The sequence below is a fragment of the Cryptomeria japonica genome, chromosome 11 (assembly GCF_030272615.1).
Source record: "Cryptomeria japonica chromosome 11, Sugi_1.0, whole genome shotgun sequence".
NCBI lineage: Eukaryota > Viridiplantae > Streptophyta > Pinopsida > Cupressales > Cupressaceae > Cryptomeria > Cryptomeria japonica.
In genome coordinates, this window is record NC_081415.1 from 711,468,189 (window position 1) to 711,486,365 (window position 18,177).

General features: G+C 34.0%; 1 protein-coding gene across 1 annotated transcript; it reads left to right on the plus strand.

Moving 5' to 3' along the window:
• Positions 1–7,437: 7,437 nt before the first annotated feature.
• LOC131061396 (probable fatty acyl-CoA reductase 4) lies at positions 7,438–11,937 on the plus strand. Its single transcript, XM_057995039.2, has 10 exons — positions 7,438–7,581; positions 7,704–7,807; positions 8,486–8,688; positions 8,810–8,910; positions 9,263–9,464; positions 9,556–9,717; positions 10,119–10,200; positions 10,418–10,687; positions 10,774–10,901; positions 11,561–11,937. Exons 1-10 carry the CDS (start codon positions 7,506–7,508, stop codon positions 11,727–11,729), a joined length of 1,497 nt encoding a protein of 498 aa, XP_057851022.1. The 5' UTR covers positions 7,438–7,505; the 3' UTR covers positions 11,730–11,937.
• The last annotated feature ends 6,240 nt before the right edge of the window (positions 11,938–18,177 follow it).

Consider the following 18,177-nt stretch of genomic DNA (forward strand, 5'->3'; position numbering starts at 1 on the left):
TTCTAACGCTATGATATGATGGCGGCTATCCAATCCCTTCACGAGGAATCTCACCTCATTCTGTAGTCAGGATATCAATCAATTTGTTTTGTCCAAGTATCTACTCCATCATGATGGTTTCTATATCACTCCTTATTCCTTCATTAGCCAACCGGTTTGCTGCTCAGTTGGCTTCTCAGTAAATATGAGCGATCTAGAACTTAGAGATGGTGTTAAGTCATTCTACAATCAAAGGCAGCCATGATTTGAGTTTCCAATTGCCAAAATTTGATTGCATAACACCATTAATCATGATCTGAGAATCTCCTTTGATTGTAATGTTTGGGATCTTTCATTCTACACATAGTTTCAATCCTTCATCTAAGGCCCTAAGTTGTGTTTCATTATTAGTCACTATACCCATAGCCCCTGAAACTGCAATCAACATCTTCCCCATTTCATATCATTGCTCCAAAGCCTATCAGGCCAGGGCTGCCCTTGCTAGTGCCATATAAATTGAGTGTTGCACATCCTGAATCTGGGGGATTCCAATGAGAATTCAATCTCCTATTGATTTTATTGGATATTTTGCATCCTCCCGCATCTACTAGCCTCTATTTACTTTCCATCATGAAGTCCCATTTGGAAATAAAGGATATATGCTAACCAATAATTTTCATAATAACTACTTCCTTTGTTCCCCTCTTGATGCTATCTATTAAAAATCCCACTAAATTATACTCTTCTCTGAAAACTCTCCTATTTCTTTCTTTCCAAATATGCCACATCACCATTTAAGGTTCTACCACCCAAAGGTCCCCCCATTTGGATTGTCTTCCACCCATTGGCCATGCTAAAAGGAAGTCTTTTAGGTTATGTTGTCTTACCCCCTACAAACAAGTTTATCCATGAACCAATCCCAACACATTGTTGCAATTAGACATCAAAGCAGGAGGTGGTCTGAAGTCTCCTCAGCTGATTTGCACATGAAACACATGTTGGGTCCTGCGATTCCTATAGATTTCAATCTATTCCCCATTAAGATTCTTCCATGGAGGGCGATCGGCAAAAATGCTCCGATTTTGGGGAGTACTCTCCTATCCCAACACAACCTCGAAGGCCAATCCTAATCCCTCTGTCTACATCTTTGCACTGCATATCCCTAACTGACCTTATACTCTCCTGATTTTGTAGCACACCATATCAGAGTATCTTCCTCTCCCAAGTAAATAATAACTCTGCTCAACAAAATGCTATTGAGAATGTTATTATTCTTAGTGTTTGTGTTGAGCGTCTTGATCCAAGAGGCCTTCAACCCTCTCCTTACCGGTTTTTTGAAATAGTCTATGACCAGTTCTCCAATATTGACTTCCACCTTTGATATCCACTCCTCGTCAACTATACATTCTACCAATGGTTTCTTCGCCTACCAAGATTCCCTCCAAAAATGGGCTTTTAAGCCATTACCGATCCTCTAGGAGAGGTGATATGTAATTAGTCTTCTACTCTCCCATATGAATTTATAGACTTGTGAGCTTGGTTCATAATTTTCCACTATGAAAATTCTTTCCAGAAGAACCGAATCCAAATATTTGTATCTAACCATTTTGCACCATGGATTGTTGGGAGTTTTGTATAATTTCCAAGACAACTTAGCACCTAGAGCTATGTTTTGCAGGTCCATCTTCCTAAGACCTACTCCTCCATCTTACTTAGTCAAATAGACCATCTCCTAGTTAATGAGGGGAATTATTTTATGTTCCTTGGCACCTTCCCAAAGGAATTTCTTAAGAAGACCATCCAGCGCTCCTTTCGCACCTACTAAAAGATGAAAACTTGACATGCTATAGATAGGAATTGTTGACAGCATGAATCAAATCATTTGTACCCTACCAACCTGAGAGAGCTATTTGTTTTTACAGAGTGTTGACTTGGCATGGCATTTCTTGATAACTTCATCCCACATGATCTTATTGTTTTGACTAGTAAACAAGGAAACTCCAAGATATTTTACAAGAAAATGTGTTGTAGGTAATTCCAAAATTTTGGATATCTTGTTTTGCAATCTTTTGCCTATGTTGAAAAAGTAAACTTGTGATTTAAGCTTATTCATATATTGACCTAAAACCTCCACATACCAATCCAAGGTGTTTTTTATTTCCCTAGCTTCCTGTTCTGTGGCCAATCCAAACAAGATAATATCATCGGCGAATTGAGAATGTGAGACATGGGTTCCAGGTTGTTGTGAATACTGATTCCTTTCCAAGATCTCAATCTACATCTCCTTTTAATTGACCTCCCTAATACTTTTGTCATCAAGACAAACAAAAATGGAGAGAGTGGGTCGCATTAGCGCATACCGTTAGTAGCTTTGAAAAAACCACATATGTTGTCGTTAACAGGCATAGAGAAATGGGTGGAAGAAATGCAATGTTGAATACAGTCAAGCCAATGTCTGTGAAAACTAAATTTTCCTAGGACTAACAAGAGAAATTCCCATACCACCCTATCATAGGCTTTACTTACATCCAGTTTGACTACCATGCTCTTCATCTTGGTAGAGATCATTGAATGAATAGTTTCTGCTCCTAAAATAATATTGTCTATGATTTCTTTGCCTGGTGTAAATCCATGTTGCTCCTTTGAGATAAGACTACTCATGATATTTTTAAGTCATTCTGAGAAAGCCTTCACTATGATTTTGTAAATAGAATTGCATAAAGAGATCGAGTGGTAGTTTGTCATGCTTTCACATTTAGGCTTCTTTGGAATCAGAACGAGTTATTGATCTCTTTGACAAACCTCATTTTTTTCCTGAAGTCTTCTACCACTCGCCAAATATCTTCACCCTTGATATCCCAACCTTTTTGAAACACCTCGGCAGTAAAGTTGTTCGGTCTAGGGGCTTTGTTCGGATGAAGGGAGAAAGTAGCTTTCTTGACTTCCTGAATTGAAAATGGAGACATTAATAATTCATTGTCTTCCGTAGATAACTCATTGTGGATAACCTCCAATAGGGAATCCCTTCTACTGTTGTTGCAAATAATATGAGAGCCTAGAATAGATTGAAAGTGAGCAATTGCCACCTCTTGAATTTCCTCCTCCTTCAAATGCCACAATCCTCCATCATCTATGAACGAGGCAATTTTGTTTAGGGATCTCTTTGCCTTAATGGAAGCATGAAAGAATTTGGTGTTCGAATCTCCCTCAACAATCTACAATTCCCTGGATTTATCACGCCAATAAATTTATTCTCTTTTGAGCATCTCTGCTAGACGTGCTTCCAGATCTATTTCTTTATAGTAATCTGCATCTGACATCCCGGATTGCAGCACAACCTCATTAAGGGAAGTGAGTTCCGATTCTATCCTTTCCTTCTTCAAAAAAATATTTTTGAAGGAATCCCTATTCCAAATTTTCATTTTACCTTTCAGAAAATGTAATCTTTTAACAAAACAAAAGCTATGGGCTCCTACATATATGTTGCTCTCTTCCCACCAGGATTTTAGTAGTTCCAAGAATTTCCCATCCCTCCACCACATACTTTGAAAGTTAAAATTACCTTGATGTCGATTAGCACCTATGTCCATTTCCAACTGAACAGGGAAATGGTCAGAAATAGATATCGACAGAATGCTAGAAGCCAAAGAAAACTAACCCTCCAACCATTTGGGACCCACAAATAATCAGTCCAGCCTCTCTAAGATCTTTGTAAAATTGATTCTCCTATTCATCCAAGTATATTTACCATTGGTGGGGATTACATCCACTGCTCCATTGATAAAAAAAAAATCATGAAAGTCTTCCATGATTTTGTTGACTTTGTCAATCCCTCCACTCTTTATCTTCAAGATTCAATATGGCATTAAAGTCACCAGCAATCATTACCAAGAATTCAAAAATGGTCTGAAATCTCCTTCCAGGTTTTCAACTTGTCCTTTGTTTTGATAGGATCATAAATGTTAAACAATGGGAACTCCAAATCTGATGCTAAAATCTTCACTTTACACATCATCCAGTGATCTGACATTTCATCCATGGAAACTTTAACCACATGGGAAGCAGAAATGTAGAAAACTCAAAGCTTTATCAAGATCTAGCTTGGTTTCTTGAAGAAGAATCACGTCCTTAGAATCTTTTTCTAATGAACGTTTAACCAAGAATTTTTTGTCAAGGGAAGAGAGGCCCCTGACATTCCATGAAAGGATCTCATGGCTTTCCAAGGGAGGATTCCCCTCCCTTGGATCTCTTCAAAAATTCAAAAACACTCACAATACCCTTCTATGTTGCCCTATCTTCTCACAATTTTTTATTGCTTCTTCTACCCCAAACTCCTTTGGATCTTCCCAAAAGGACATTAACCGATTGACTAATGCATTTGGGATCTAGATTATCCAACTCATCAATTCTGTCAAAATCTTCCTCTGACTCAAAGACATGATCCACCTCTTTATCTGAGACTCCTTTGGAGATCACCAATGCCTTGTGAGACACTTCCTCTTTGGGGGATGCCTCTACCCCTCCTGCAATAGAATTAGGCCCATTGATGAATGTTATTTCTATGGGGGGAAGCCCTGAGGGCTTCGAAGTCCTTGCATTCGTACCCTCATCCCTCTTCTGAGGGGTAACTGTTTTGGTAACCGCCATCTGAGAATTGGCTCTCAGCCTCCATTTTTTGGTAGGCCACACAAACATTTTGCATTCTGAAGTCATATGAAGCTTGCTACCATATCATCTACAATAGAGTTTAAATTCTTCAATTTCTATCGATTGCTTCCAAATGAAACCATCCGAGATCAAGCAAACAGAGGAGGGAATCTTCCTGATAGCTACAATTTCAATTCTTGCATAGAGATAGGAATCATTTTCTATAATGTTTTCATCAATTTCCATAACGGTACCCAACGTTCTCCCATTTTTTTCCAAACTACTTTCTCCCCAGTATTAAATAGGGAGATTATACAAACGAATCCATAAAGGATGATCATAAATACCAAGGGGCATCGGGACCACGGCTGCAAGTACAAAGGGTGATTATCCAAAAACCAATTGTCATGTTGCATAACCTTCTCCTTCTCCTCTTCTTCTGCAAAAATAACAATGAAAAAACCTTTAGGAATGAATTTGATAACCACCCTTTTAGGCCAATTATCGTTGATCCATGTTTTGATACGACTCCTTTCCATCTCGGGCCCAATGATTTTGCAAAAATAATTGCCAACTTTTCCCATAATACCAAATCCTTGGCAATTTCACCCGACAGAGGTACCAAAGATCCATCCAGTTCTTCCTCCTCCCCCTTACTACAATCTGTTGCGGGACCGCCATGAACGCCAAACTGCTTCCTCAGAGGGACCGCCATTTTTTCTCTAAAAAAAATTTAAGTTTAAATATTTAATTTATTATTTATATTATATTTATATTTATAAATAAATGATATATAATTTCAAATTTAAATTTTAAAATTAAAAAAAAAAATTATAATAAAAATGAAACCTATTAAATATGAAAAAGAATTGTGAGCAATAAAAATGCCTCGGGAATTGAAGCAATAAAACAATGAAAAAAATAAGAGTAGTGTGCACATTTCAAAGTTGTTTTTAAATCATCTAAATCGTCTTGCAGTGCTTCATAGTAATTTTGAACAATTGATTTTTCAAAAAATAAAATTAAATATATCAAATACCAAATAGATATATAATATCTAAAAAATATTTTATTTTAATTAAAAAATCAATTTTAACAGGAAATTCAACTTAAAATAAAAAAGAATTTATTATCTAACTATTAAAAAAACTAATATGAATAAAGTTTTGTGTGATTTTTGTTTCTTTTCCAATCTAATGACTCTAATAATGAAATTGTTTTTAAAGAAAATTCTAAAATTTAATATGAATAAAGTTTTGTGTGATTTTTGTTTCTTTTCCAATCTAATGACTTTAAATGTTTCAAAAGTCTTGCCTTTTTTTCATTTCATATTAGAATTTTTAATTGATTAATAAATTAAATAAAATTAAATATATTAAATACCAAATAAATATATTAACTTTAAAACATTCTATTTTAATTTTTAAAAATTAGATATTTATAAAAAAAACAGTCTATTTTATCAAATGAAATTATTTTTAAACAAAATTCTTTGATTTAATATGAATGTGAACTCCTTTGACTAATAAGAATTTTAAATTAAAAAATTATTTAATCAATTGAAAAAAAATCCACTCCACGCTATCTGCAGTGTCCGCGAGATAGGCAAATGCAGAGCGCTGCACTCCATATACACCTGGTCACACTCTCAGGATGAATTTGGGATTAAACCTACAACGGTTGAATCCTTAAGATTGCTTGATTAGCACGTTTCTTTTGAACTGTTGTAAATGCTCCAGATTCGAACTCTGCTCGATGACTGACAACACATCTTCTTACACCATTATAGAAAACATTTTGAACTATCCAACGTGACTTGACAATCTTTTAGGTGGAATTAGGTCAATCGTTACATCACTTTTTTAACTGCAAAAGTTTTGGCCATGGGCCTGGCAGCACCTATTTAAGAGAAATAAATTAAATACATTTAATTAAAAAGACAGTAATTCGTTTAACAAACTGATATTCTTCTGTTTTAGAAATATTCAAACAAGGCTCATTGAGAAGCCTTTCCAGTTCCTATTAATACAGACTTGTTAAAAGTAATTAATACAGACTTGTTAAAAGTAAGTTGTTGTCCAAAACCTTAGGTTGTTGCCCTGTGGAGTGTTAAGACAGCTTTGATCCGAATACCTGACAAAAAAGATTCTGATTAATAAATTATTAAATTTAAAAAACCAATATATTTTTAAATTGAATTTTACTTGTCTTTGTCACCTACCTTCTCCCAAAGAATTTTAGGCCCATTGTTAATTATTTTAAGACTTTTTGTTTTCCATGTCAGGAAAGATCTGTGCACATGTATCTAGCACCTTCATTATATGCAAAGAATATAAGCAATTTCAGGAAAAACAAGGTTTCGTACAGGTATTATGTTGATTTGTCGAAATAGTGGTTGTTTAATTAACCAATTGTACATAAACCAAGTTCAAATTCAAATTATGTGATTCATTACGTATAAAGTGGCGTGAGGTTAATTGATTAAACAGACAATACGAAACAGTCAAAGAAAAATGTTTGAGGGTATAGTTGAGGTAAAAAATATCTGATTTCTTGTTATATTTATGAGTAAAGTCGAGGGAAAAAATATCTGATTTGTTGTTTTTTAATAAATGAAAGTTGAGTTGGTGCTTGTCTAAATTCTTGAATGTTGTAATTCTTTTCTTGTTAACCAAATCGTTTGTTTCGTGCACTCTATTCCTCTTTCTTTTAATGATAATCATGAGTCTTCAAAATATGAGCAACGTATATAGTAATAAAAATGGAATCTTTGACTTGTTATGATATGCATAAATATAGGGGTAATGACAACGCTGTTCAATAAGATTTCAGAGCTGTAAGCTGTAACTTGGTTGAACATCAGCTCCTGCCAAAAAAAAATGGCATCAAACATTGTGGAGTTTTTGAAGCATAAAAATATTTTGGTTACTGGATCTACTGGTTTTCTCGCAAAGGGTATTCTCCAATAAGTTTCTCGCTCTTTTAGTTGTTAATTAGTTAACTGCCTGGAGCTTTGTTGTTTTCTTTTTCGTTGCATGAGATTGAGAATTGAACTTGTTTTTGTTGACTTTCCCAAGTCTTTATAGAGAAGATTTTACGAGTACAACCCTCTGTGGGGACTTTGTTCGTGCTTATCAGGGCTCCAGATGTTACAGCAGCCAAAGCAAGGCTTCACAAAGAGGTGAGGAAACTAATCTATTTTGTTATTGCTAGACTCTCACAATACTCTAATCTGGCAAGTACAAAGGTTATGCCTGTGAAGGAATATGACAGTTCTAATGTAAGAGGAGTTGCATAAAATGGTCTGTATGAAACTATTATGGTAGATTAAAGACCATTTAGTGTAGATGAGATATTAACTGTTTTTTATCATTGAAAGGAGTATTTTTAAGTGGAGCTTTTAAAAATTCGGTAAGGTCAAAATCTTTTTCTTTTTCTTCTTTTTGGGAATCTACAGTTTAGTTTTTGGGAATCTACAGTTTAGTCTATTGATCTGGAGCTTAGTTCTTTATCTGGAGCTTAGTTCTTTATAGGATAAGTCTTTTATAAGCTTTCGATGTGTAACTGATGATCATCTATATTATGAATAAATCAAAAATTGAATCCACGACTTGAAACAATAATTGTAACGAAGTAAACTAACCCAAAATAGTAAGGTCTAAATAGATGTTTTCATTAGGAGAAGAGCGAAGAATCAAAGAGAGTGGGTTGCTTATCAGTAGTGGATGGGATCTATAGATAGGTTAGAGGGAGTATATAGCTATAGGGTTATGCTCGAGAGTCATTTTTCAGTATATGCCATTGATAAGGGGTTGTTCAAAAGAACTGACAGCATTAAGTATGGGGTTATAACTTGCAGATTATTGACAAGGAGTTGTTCAAAGTACTAAGGGAGCAGCATGGCCACGAGTATAATGAGTTTATGTTGCAGAAACTTGTCCCTGTTGTTGGTGACACGTCGATCCATAACCTGGGAATAAGCGAGCGGTCTGTTAGAGAACATCTCTGGGAAACACTGGATGTTATAGTAAATACAGCTGCCACTACCAATTTCGATGAGAGGTATGAATCTCACAATTAACTCTACTTCTTTTTATGATCTGTAGGTATATGATTAACATCTATTATTTCTAATAATAGTACTGCGGGAGTGTCTATTTTAATAATGTTAGTTGTAACACAGATATGACACTGCTCTGGGTGTGAACACCATGGCTGTAAATAACTTTCTGGAATTTGGGAAAAGGTGCAGAAAACTTCAAGTTCTTGTCCATGTTTCCACGGGTAAGAAAGTCTTAACACTTCGGAGTTTGAGACTCTTATGTAAAGAAAATCTTAATTTGAATCCGTACAATCTTTTATATCAGTTTTTCACTATTTTTTATTTGATTGTGTCTGAGTTTTAAAAATTTTCCATCAACTTTTTAGAGTGATCCATCATCATGACCTCAGAGTGTTTGATTAACCATTTTTCTTCTCCTCTGAACACTATAATATCTTGATGATGAATAATAGAATGTAATCAAAAAGATTGATATAAAAACTCTCACACAATATAATTCAAAAACAACTATCACTATCTAAAACCCTAATTTCATTGATGATCTCTATGCTTGCCAATCTTCATGCAACTAAGCTTTCGTCGCCGGGGAAAAAAGTGGAGTCATACCAGAAAAATCTCTGCAAATGGGAGAAACTCTAGTAGATGACACCCACCTAACACTGGACATACAAACGGAGTTGAATTTAGCAAAGAAATCTCTGGATGGGATACAAAATAGCTTCGTTCCAACGCCCAAAAACTCAACCGACCAGATGAGGAAACTTGGTCTTGAAAGGTATTAAAACGTGTTGTTATAAAACTATATAAACATTGGGTTATAGATGAGCTTCACGGCAGCAGAACATTTATATAGTGTAATTTGACAGAGCAAGAAAGTATGGTTGGCCAAACACGTACACGTTCACAAAAGCGATGGGAGAGATGATTTTGGGTGAGCGGAGAGGAGAGCTTCCCATCGTTATCATTCGTCCAAGCATAATCGAGAGCACTTTCGCTGACCCATTTCCTGGTTGGATGGAGGGGAGCAGGTAAATCTATCTTTCAATTGGATTGTCATGCAATGGGATTCTTCCACTTGCTTATTGAAGCTTCATAGTGGGTCTTTGTGTTTCAATAATTCTTTCTTTTATTTTTGTTGATTATAGATAGTAGAGGTGGAGTTTAAATAGTATATTCTAAGTTTTGATTTGTTTAGTTGGTGGGAAATTATGTGTTTTTTCAATAAGAATTGTCTACTAGTCTAATATAAGATGAGTCTTTTAAGAAAATCAAATCTTAGAATTGTTATTTAAACCAAATGATGGTAATTATTTCAACTTTCTGAAAAAGGATTTAATTGTCTTTACTGTAGGATAGAACTAGTTTTGAAATAAATTAATTGTTATAACATGACTATATATGAAGGTCTAAGAGGTGTTGTATGTTTCAGGACAATTGACACTATCATTATAGGATATGGAAATGGGAGGCTCACATCTTTCCTAGCTAATCCCAACCTCATACTTGATGTGGTATACTATGAAACAAATAGATTCTAATTCAAATTATGTTATTCATTTCTTTTGACAATTTTTCTTGTCTAGCTTACTATCTTGATAATGGATCATAGAATTTGATTCGAAATATTGATTCCAAAAGATAATCACAATGAAATAAACCTTCAAACATATTAAATTGGATTGTGGAAACTTAATATATGCAATCAAAATCATTCCTTGGTATGTGCAGATTCCAGCTGATTTCGTGGTGAATGCAATGATAGCAGCCATGGTGAAACATGCTTTGGATTTCAATTCACTCTCAATTTATAACGTGTCTTCATCCACTGCAAATCCTTTGAACTACTCAGTTCTGGTAGACATTGGATACCAATACTTTTTGAACAATCCTTGCATGGGAAAAGACGGCAAATTAATAAAAGTTGAGAAAATTTACTTGTTGGAGAGCATGGAAAGTTTCGTGCGGTACATGAGACTACGTTATAAGATACCGCTTCAGGCATGCATTCTAAAACTAATCTCACTTCTTTATTGATTTGCATGAATTATTATGGGAGCTAATTCAATGGATGCTTTAGTAAACAGATAATGGGTGTGGCCAATGAGTTGCTTTGTCAAGCCTTCGCAGAGCGCTACAATCAGCAATTCAAAAGGTTCAACTTTGTCATGTATTTGGCCGAACTCTACAAGCCATATGCTTTCTTTCAAGGAAGGTAAGAAAATATATTTCTATATAATGGATTTTTAAGCAAGAGGAATATATTGGCATATGATAGAAGAAGTCAAATTTATTAAGAGAGAAACTATTTAACAGGACGGAATTGGGTTTGGTTTAAGAATATATTTGAAGCTATGACTTCTTTAGATAGTTCATTTAGATAACATTAATAACAATGTTTTATTAAAAATCTATAATATCATATGAACTATTTAAACAAATTAAAGCTTAGAGAGAAACTCTTTAATACAATGAGATTGGATTTCGTTTAAATATCATACTCTAAGTTTTGATTTGCTTAAGTAGTTTATTTAGATCACATTAATAAGTGAATTTTATTGAAAATGTGTAATTTTATATGATCCACTAGAGCAAATCAAAGTTCAGAGTTTGTTTTTTAAGTTTGGTCGCAAGACTAGAACCAAATGCTATCATATCTTTTAAAATTAGAAAAATGCACCACTTTTTCATGTTAACAACTAGTTTTGTTAATACTTTTAATTCAAAATGTTAGATTTTTATATTAAATGAATCATTAAGATATATTTTATAATTTATTTTAATGAATCATTGAACTATTACATTGAGAATTATTTTATATATTTATATTAAATCTTGACATTTTTATTAATTTTTTAAATTTATTTGAAGCAGGTTTGACAACTTCAATACAGAGCACATGTTTATGGGATTGAGTGACTATGACCGTGAAATTTTTAACTTTGATGTAAAAAAGATTTCATGGCCTTATTACTTGAATAGCATTCATATTCCTGGAGTGATGAAGTATGTAGCTGAGGGACAAGGGGAAACTAAGGATTGAAATTGTCCTAGTGTGATCCTATTCATCATTCATTCATTATTCATGGAACAAATGTATCCATCTAATTATTGTGTGCTTAGGCATTAATATTTATCTATATTCAAGTTTTAAGGCCTTTAAAGAGGTAGCCTCTTCAAGTTCAAATAATGCAATAAAATAAATTTGTGAAGTGGATGAAATAAATTTTATTCTAAATAATTTTGATATTATATTATTTCAATTTATTTCTAAAGTTGGGATAGTATTCATTATTCATGGAACAAATAGACATATTTAAAATCAGTGAAGTCTTGAATATTGAAATTTATTTATTCAAATTTATAAGATGAATTTATTTTGTTTAAGAAGTAGCTTTTCAATTTCAGATATTACAATGAAATAAATTTATTAAATTGATTGAAATAGAAATTTTATTTTAAATAATGTTAATTAATTTATATTAATAAATATCATTTATAAACTTTATATAATATTATTATAATTTAAATATTATTAATTATTATAAATATGTTTTATTATAGATTTTAGCATAAACAATTTAGGTTTTTAATTACATACCAAATCATTCTATATTTATTTTAAAGAATATGAATTTGAATATAAAAATATACATTAAAATTTAAAGATAAATCTTATAATTATTCAATAGACAAAAATATTGCATTCAATAATTTAGATTTTGAGCGATTATTCTTGTCATTTTTATTAGTTTTCACAAGATCATTAATAGTGAGGGCCTCTTCTATGGTAACATTTTTCTATAATTGTATCAAATATATTTAAAAACATTGGATCTTCAAGTGAAAGGACATTTTTGAATTTAAGTTTTGAACAAATATGTTGACAAGTTGTTTCTCGGAAGATATTAGGAACATTTATTTTCTATATTTCTCCACCATTTTAAGAAGGAAGAAAATGTATCTCCATTTATATGTTTTGTGTTGTATAGGTCATTCATAGAAACTTCATGTTCAATGTTGTGAGGAATGTGTGATCTGAATTTTTAAGCTAATTCATGAAAGGTTTTGATCTAATGAGGCAAATGTAAAACAACTCAATAGTTTGTCCTCCCAAGATTCCAAGGAAAAGGCACATTAGATGGGTGTCATTGTAAGAAACCTCCATGCAAGCAAGGTAAAATTCCCTGACATGTTTACAATGGTCACCTTTTCCTTTATACTTATCAAATTTAGAAATTTGAAAGTTTTGAGGAAAAGGTAGATCATAGGTATAGACCTATCAAAGGGATAAGGGCATATGTCCTCAAAGGTTTAGGTCTTCTTAGTATGTCATATTTTCATATATGTCATCTCTTGTTGGAAGCTCTTAATTTTGGGATGCCAAGTCACTCATAGCTATTAATGAAAATGAGTTGAGGTTATAAGTGAAAATAGGTAGTTGGCTTTGTGGAATAGAGAAGAAGGTTGGCTTTGTGGAAACTACAGTTTGAACAGGTGGAATATTGTTTTGGTAGGCATAAGCATGATATGAATTTCACTAGGTCTATTGATAGGTAGAGGTATGAGAGATCATTGGTACAATTTTTTGGTGGGTTGAAATGATGAGGAATATTTTTTGTTGTTGGGTTGATAATGATTGAAGAAAGGATGCTATGTGGCTTGCTTGAGGAGGATTTGGTCAAAGGGACATGCTTGGAATGTTAGTGGCGGGGATAAAAATGGAAAGTGCAATGGGGAGAGAAGGATCAAGTGTGAATTGGTCATGTGTCTCTCTATATGAATGTCATTGAGCTATGAAGTTGTTTTATGGTGGAGTCATGCGCACATTAATCAGATTGGTTTGGCTAGAGGTAGTAAAATTTATGAGATCTTGTTCTTTACAAGTAGGGATGGGAACACATGGAAGTAACTTGACACCCATAGAAAGTAGAAATTAATGATTTAATAATAAGGTTTTAAATCAAGGATCATTTTTATTTTACACATGCCTTTAGCATCTTGCTCAAATTCTCTGATGTCTTCAAATGTTGGAGCTCAATGAAGATCTTCTATCAAAATATTTAAAGATGATGGTTGAGTGTTTTGATTTTCCTCTAAAAAGGGTACATGTGTCATTTTTGTAAGGAAGTTAAGTAGTGGAACAACTTCATACACTAACTTTGAGAGGAGGGTAATTCAAAAAAATTTATAGATCTTTACAATAGTTACAAAAACTTAACAGAAATAAACACAAATTACATGCATACCACACTACAATGATTTACGTGGGGAAAACCCTATTGAAAGGGGAAAAAAACCAAAAACAAACCCCACACTCTAAAATTTGCCCTATATGTATGTGTGTGTGTGTGTGACACACACACACACACACACACACACACACACACACACACACACACACACACACACACACACACACACACACACACACACACACACACACACACACACATGCACACACACAATGAAACTCTTATTACAAATAAAATAAAAGTTAAAAAGTTAAAAGTAAAACCAAAGTTAAAAGTTAACAATAAAATAAAACCTATAATCACAAATATAAAAAAGTGAAATCTTAATTCTTTTATAATTTGTAATTTATAATTTACAAAAATAAGCAAACATGTATATTTGCTAAATTTTTGTTTTCTATTTTAATGATAATTATAAAATACGATTCAATAATTAATACCAAAAATTATTATACAACTAAATTTAAAAATAGTTTTTATATTCATCAATCTTATAATTGTAATTGTATTGCATGCATAAATAAAATAGTTTTTAAAATACTTTTATATTGTATTTTATTATAAAAAAAAATTATTAGAAATTGAATTCTACTTCAAATAAAATATTTTAAAATTAAAGTTTAAATTTTACTTTTTACATTAAAAATTACAAATATAGAAAGTAAAAAATAAAATGCAATATATTAAAAAAATAAAGAGTCAATTGATATTTCTTTTAAAATTTATAATTTAAAATCTAAATATTTATATTTGTTAAATTCATATTTTCTATTTTGATAATAATTATAGAATTTTTTAGGAGAATGGGCAGAGGTTCGAATTTTTTTTGTCTTTAGAACAGGGTGGGAGGAGGCCCGAATTTTCTTAGGGTTCAAAACAGGGTTTCAAGGAATGGAAGATGGTGGCAAGATGACAGTGTAGCATGGCAGGGCGGGGCAAGGCCTCAAAGCAGGGCCATAGGGAACAGTAGATGGTGGCAAGGTTTCAATGTCCCCCATCAGGCTCGCCAAGGATAGTCAAAGGATGCCCCTCGTTCTGACCAATATTCAAAATTTGACATCAACCCCTTCGTCAAAATATTCAGGAACAAACCTTACATCAAACCGGTTTCAGAATTTACCCTCAAGAAACTGATGGTTAAATCATTTCGCATGTCTACAAGATCAACTAGATAGCCCCAACACTTTTTTCAATAGTCCTCTTGCTCATCTGGCCCGCTCATTTCACTCCCATCCCCACAAAGCAGTTGGTAACCTTCAGAATCATTTGAACTCCAACACCTGCGTCCAGGGAGCTTCTCTCCACCATGGGGCTCGTATGATCCTCAGGGGACACCCAAGCCACCGTCCACCTTCATTCAGGCGGGAAAAAAAATTCAAAATTCATTTGGGAGGGAAAAAATTCAAAATTCATTTGGGCTTTCAAAATCCTGTTAGAAAGCCTCCATTTCCGAATCCATTCCGAACAAAACTCCAAAAAAAATAATCGATTTTTGACATCTGTGAAGCATCTCTTTCCGTCCCTCACCAGCCTCCTCTCAAAGCTTGCTTTGTTGACAGGAAAACTGGAGCAGATCAACAAGGAGATCATGGAAAGTCGAAACCAACGCACTCTGTGTGGAAAAGAAAACTGGCAAAGTTTAAAGAGATAGACTCCTCTTTCCCCATTCCGGCTCGGGCTCCGGTTGAGGACACCTCCACTCTCAAGATATCCTTTCCTGGCCATGTTCTCTCCCAGTCAGTCTCTTTTCTCTGGAAATCGGCTCTCGTCGATAAGTTTAGTTCTTCAATCCCGCTTCAAACTCTGCTTTCATGGGCAAATAGTCATTGGTTGGGTCTTCGTGATATTTTCTTCATCGACAGTCACTCGGAATTTTTTATAGCCCTGTTTTCTTTAGCAGAAGATAGAGATGCAATACACACAAAAAAAGGCTGGTTTTGCCAAGGGGCTGGTCTTTTTACCTTATCCTGGATTCAAAACTTTAAACCAGATGCTAATCTTTGCAAATTTTATCCCCACTGGATCTCCTTTCCAGGTTTGCCTTTGGAATACAGAGACTCGGATATTGTGGAGATCATGGCCAATCAACTAGGCATCTTTGTCGCTCACGATCTTATACCCTTTGAAACAATCCAGAGAGATGTTAGGGTATGTATTCTCCTTACCTCAATAAAGACCCTGCCAAAGCATTTAACCATTTCATCAAAATGGGGTTTGTGGCATCAAGACATCACATTGGATAATGCTGAGGTCATCTGCAAATATCAGCAACAATTAGGCCACTTCATGAATTCCTGTAGTGGTCATGAACACCCAGAGCTTTTAGTCTGTAAAAATCATTGCTCATATCCTCTTCTATGTCCTGCCCGCCAGCATGAGGTAGTTCTGTCTTCTGATCATGTACAATCATGTAATGATCCCCCTGAACCTCAGGATGCCTTTGATCCTATTACTACTTATCAAGTTGCCTTTAGTTTTATGTTCAAAGTTATTCTATATACTCTAGTTGGTTATCTCTATCGAAATATTCAGTCGGTATGCACAGTCCAGTCGGTTATAGAAGAAAGTAGTCAAGAGCCTAGTATGCACCGAGCTGTCTACCGAGTATCATTCCATGTCTACCAAGCAGCAAAGATGACACACCAAGTTGATATACACTGAGTGAAACATGTTACCAGATTCATTGAACCTGGACATACATATGAAAATGTGTTACAAGATCAAGGAACATAGAACCATTATCACATTGGAAATTGCACTTAAAGACTGTGTATGATTTCGAGGTCATCTAACCAATGAAGTATTTTGCATGGCTATTCATTCAATAAAACATGTTTGTAAGATCAAAGCAATGAATGGATCACCAACATAAGAGATCTATTTATACAACATGGATTAAGAACAGATATATACATGTAGCATGACAGAAAGGAAGATATAGAAATATATGAAGCAAGACATGTGAAAGCACCAAGTGTTATGACTGTTACAGAGACACAGAGGTCACCGAGAAGGATTACAAAGAACAGTCAAAGAATAGAGTAAGCAAAAGGGTTTACCGAGTTACTATATGGGTTACCGAGGTATGCTATAAGAAAGGTAATCCTATATTGAGCACATAGAATCTGCTATAACATTCCAGATGTAAAGTTGTAGATATTTGTAATGATTTTATTGTAATATTTTGAAGTTGTAAGAGAAACCTCTAACAAGGTAAAAGACTCTAATCAAGTCTATAAATTGTAAAGCCTCTAACCAGGTGCAAAATTTAGATTAAGTGTTGTAAAATCCTTTAGCAAGGTAGATCTAATAGATCTTGATACTCCTAATAGGGTAAGCTATCAGAAATAGCTAAATATGTAGCTCTAACCGAGCAACCTTTATTATTGCAGTAGTGGGTGCCATCCCCACCACAGTTTTTCTCTCTAACCAAGAGTTTTTGCATAACCAAAATATATGTGTTATGGAGTGAATCATGTATGATTGTTATCTATTTGTCTTAGTATTATATTATGTTACTGCACTATTCGGTTTATGCATAATAGTAAAGTTATTGTTAAGTAAAGGATTTGAAGTACTGATTCACCCCTCCCCTCTCAGTACATTAGCTTTCCATATGGGCCTAACAATTGGTATCAGAGCTTCAATCTTGGAAAAGGGTTTAACTACCTAAAGAGAAAGATCTTATCAATGGAAGGCTATAAACAATCTCGGAGGATTGTGTATCTACAAGAAGAACTGGATCATGCAAATCAAGTGATTGTAGACATGCAAAGGCAAATGCAAAAATCTCTGAAAGTGAGAAGAAGATTATCTGATGATTTGCAGGACTCTCAAGATTTAGTGGAACAAATTGAGACATCATCTGAGAACAGTATATCTGAAGAGACTGAAAAAATGATTGGAGTATTGAAAGAAAAGAACAAAGCACTGGCTGATCAACTAAAAGCAATGAAAAGAGAACATGAACATTTCAGCACATAGATGACTGAAAATCTTGATGCATTGAGGACAGACGAGGATAAAGTAAGAGATCTAGAAAGTGAGAAACAATAACTTGAAGCCTTAGTATCTGATAAGAATGATGAAATCATAAGGATGACTGGAATTCAACAAAACCTGTTAGATCAACTAGGTTATGCACATCATGAAGCAAATCTAGAAGATGATGAGAATCAAGCATTGAGACTTGAAGTATCAAGGTTGACCAATGAACTTGAAACAGAGATGAAATCC

Coding starts and splice junctions, on each gene's coding strand:
- LOC131061396 (XM_057995039.2), top strand. CDS start 7,506: ATGGCATCAAACATTGTGGAGTTTTTGAAGCATAAAAATATTTTGGTT. Junction 8,911..9,262: donor TCTTGTCCATGTTTCCACGG/GTAAGAAAGTCT, acceptor CATGCAACTAAG/CTTTCGTCGCCGGGGAAAAA. Junction 10,688..10,773: donor GTTATAAGATACCGCTTCAG/GCATGCATTCTA, acceptor TTTAGTAAACAG/ATAATGGGTGTGGCCAATGA.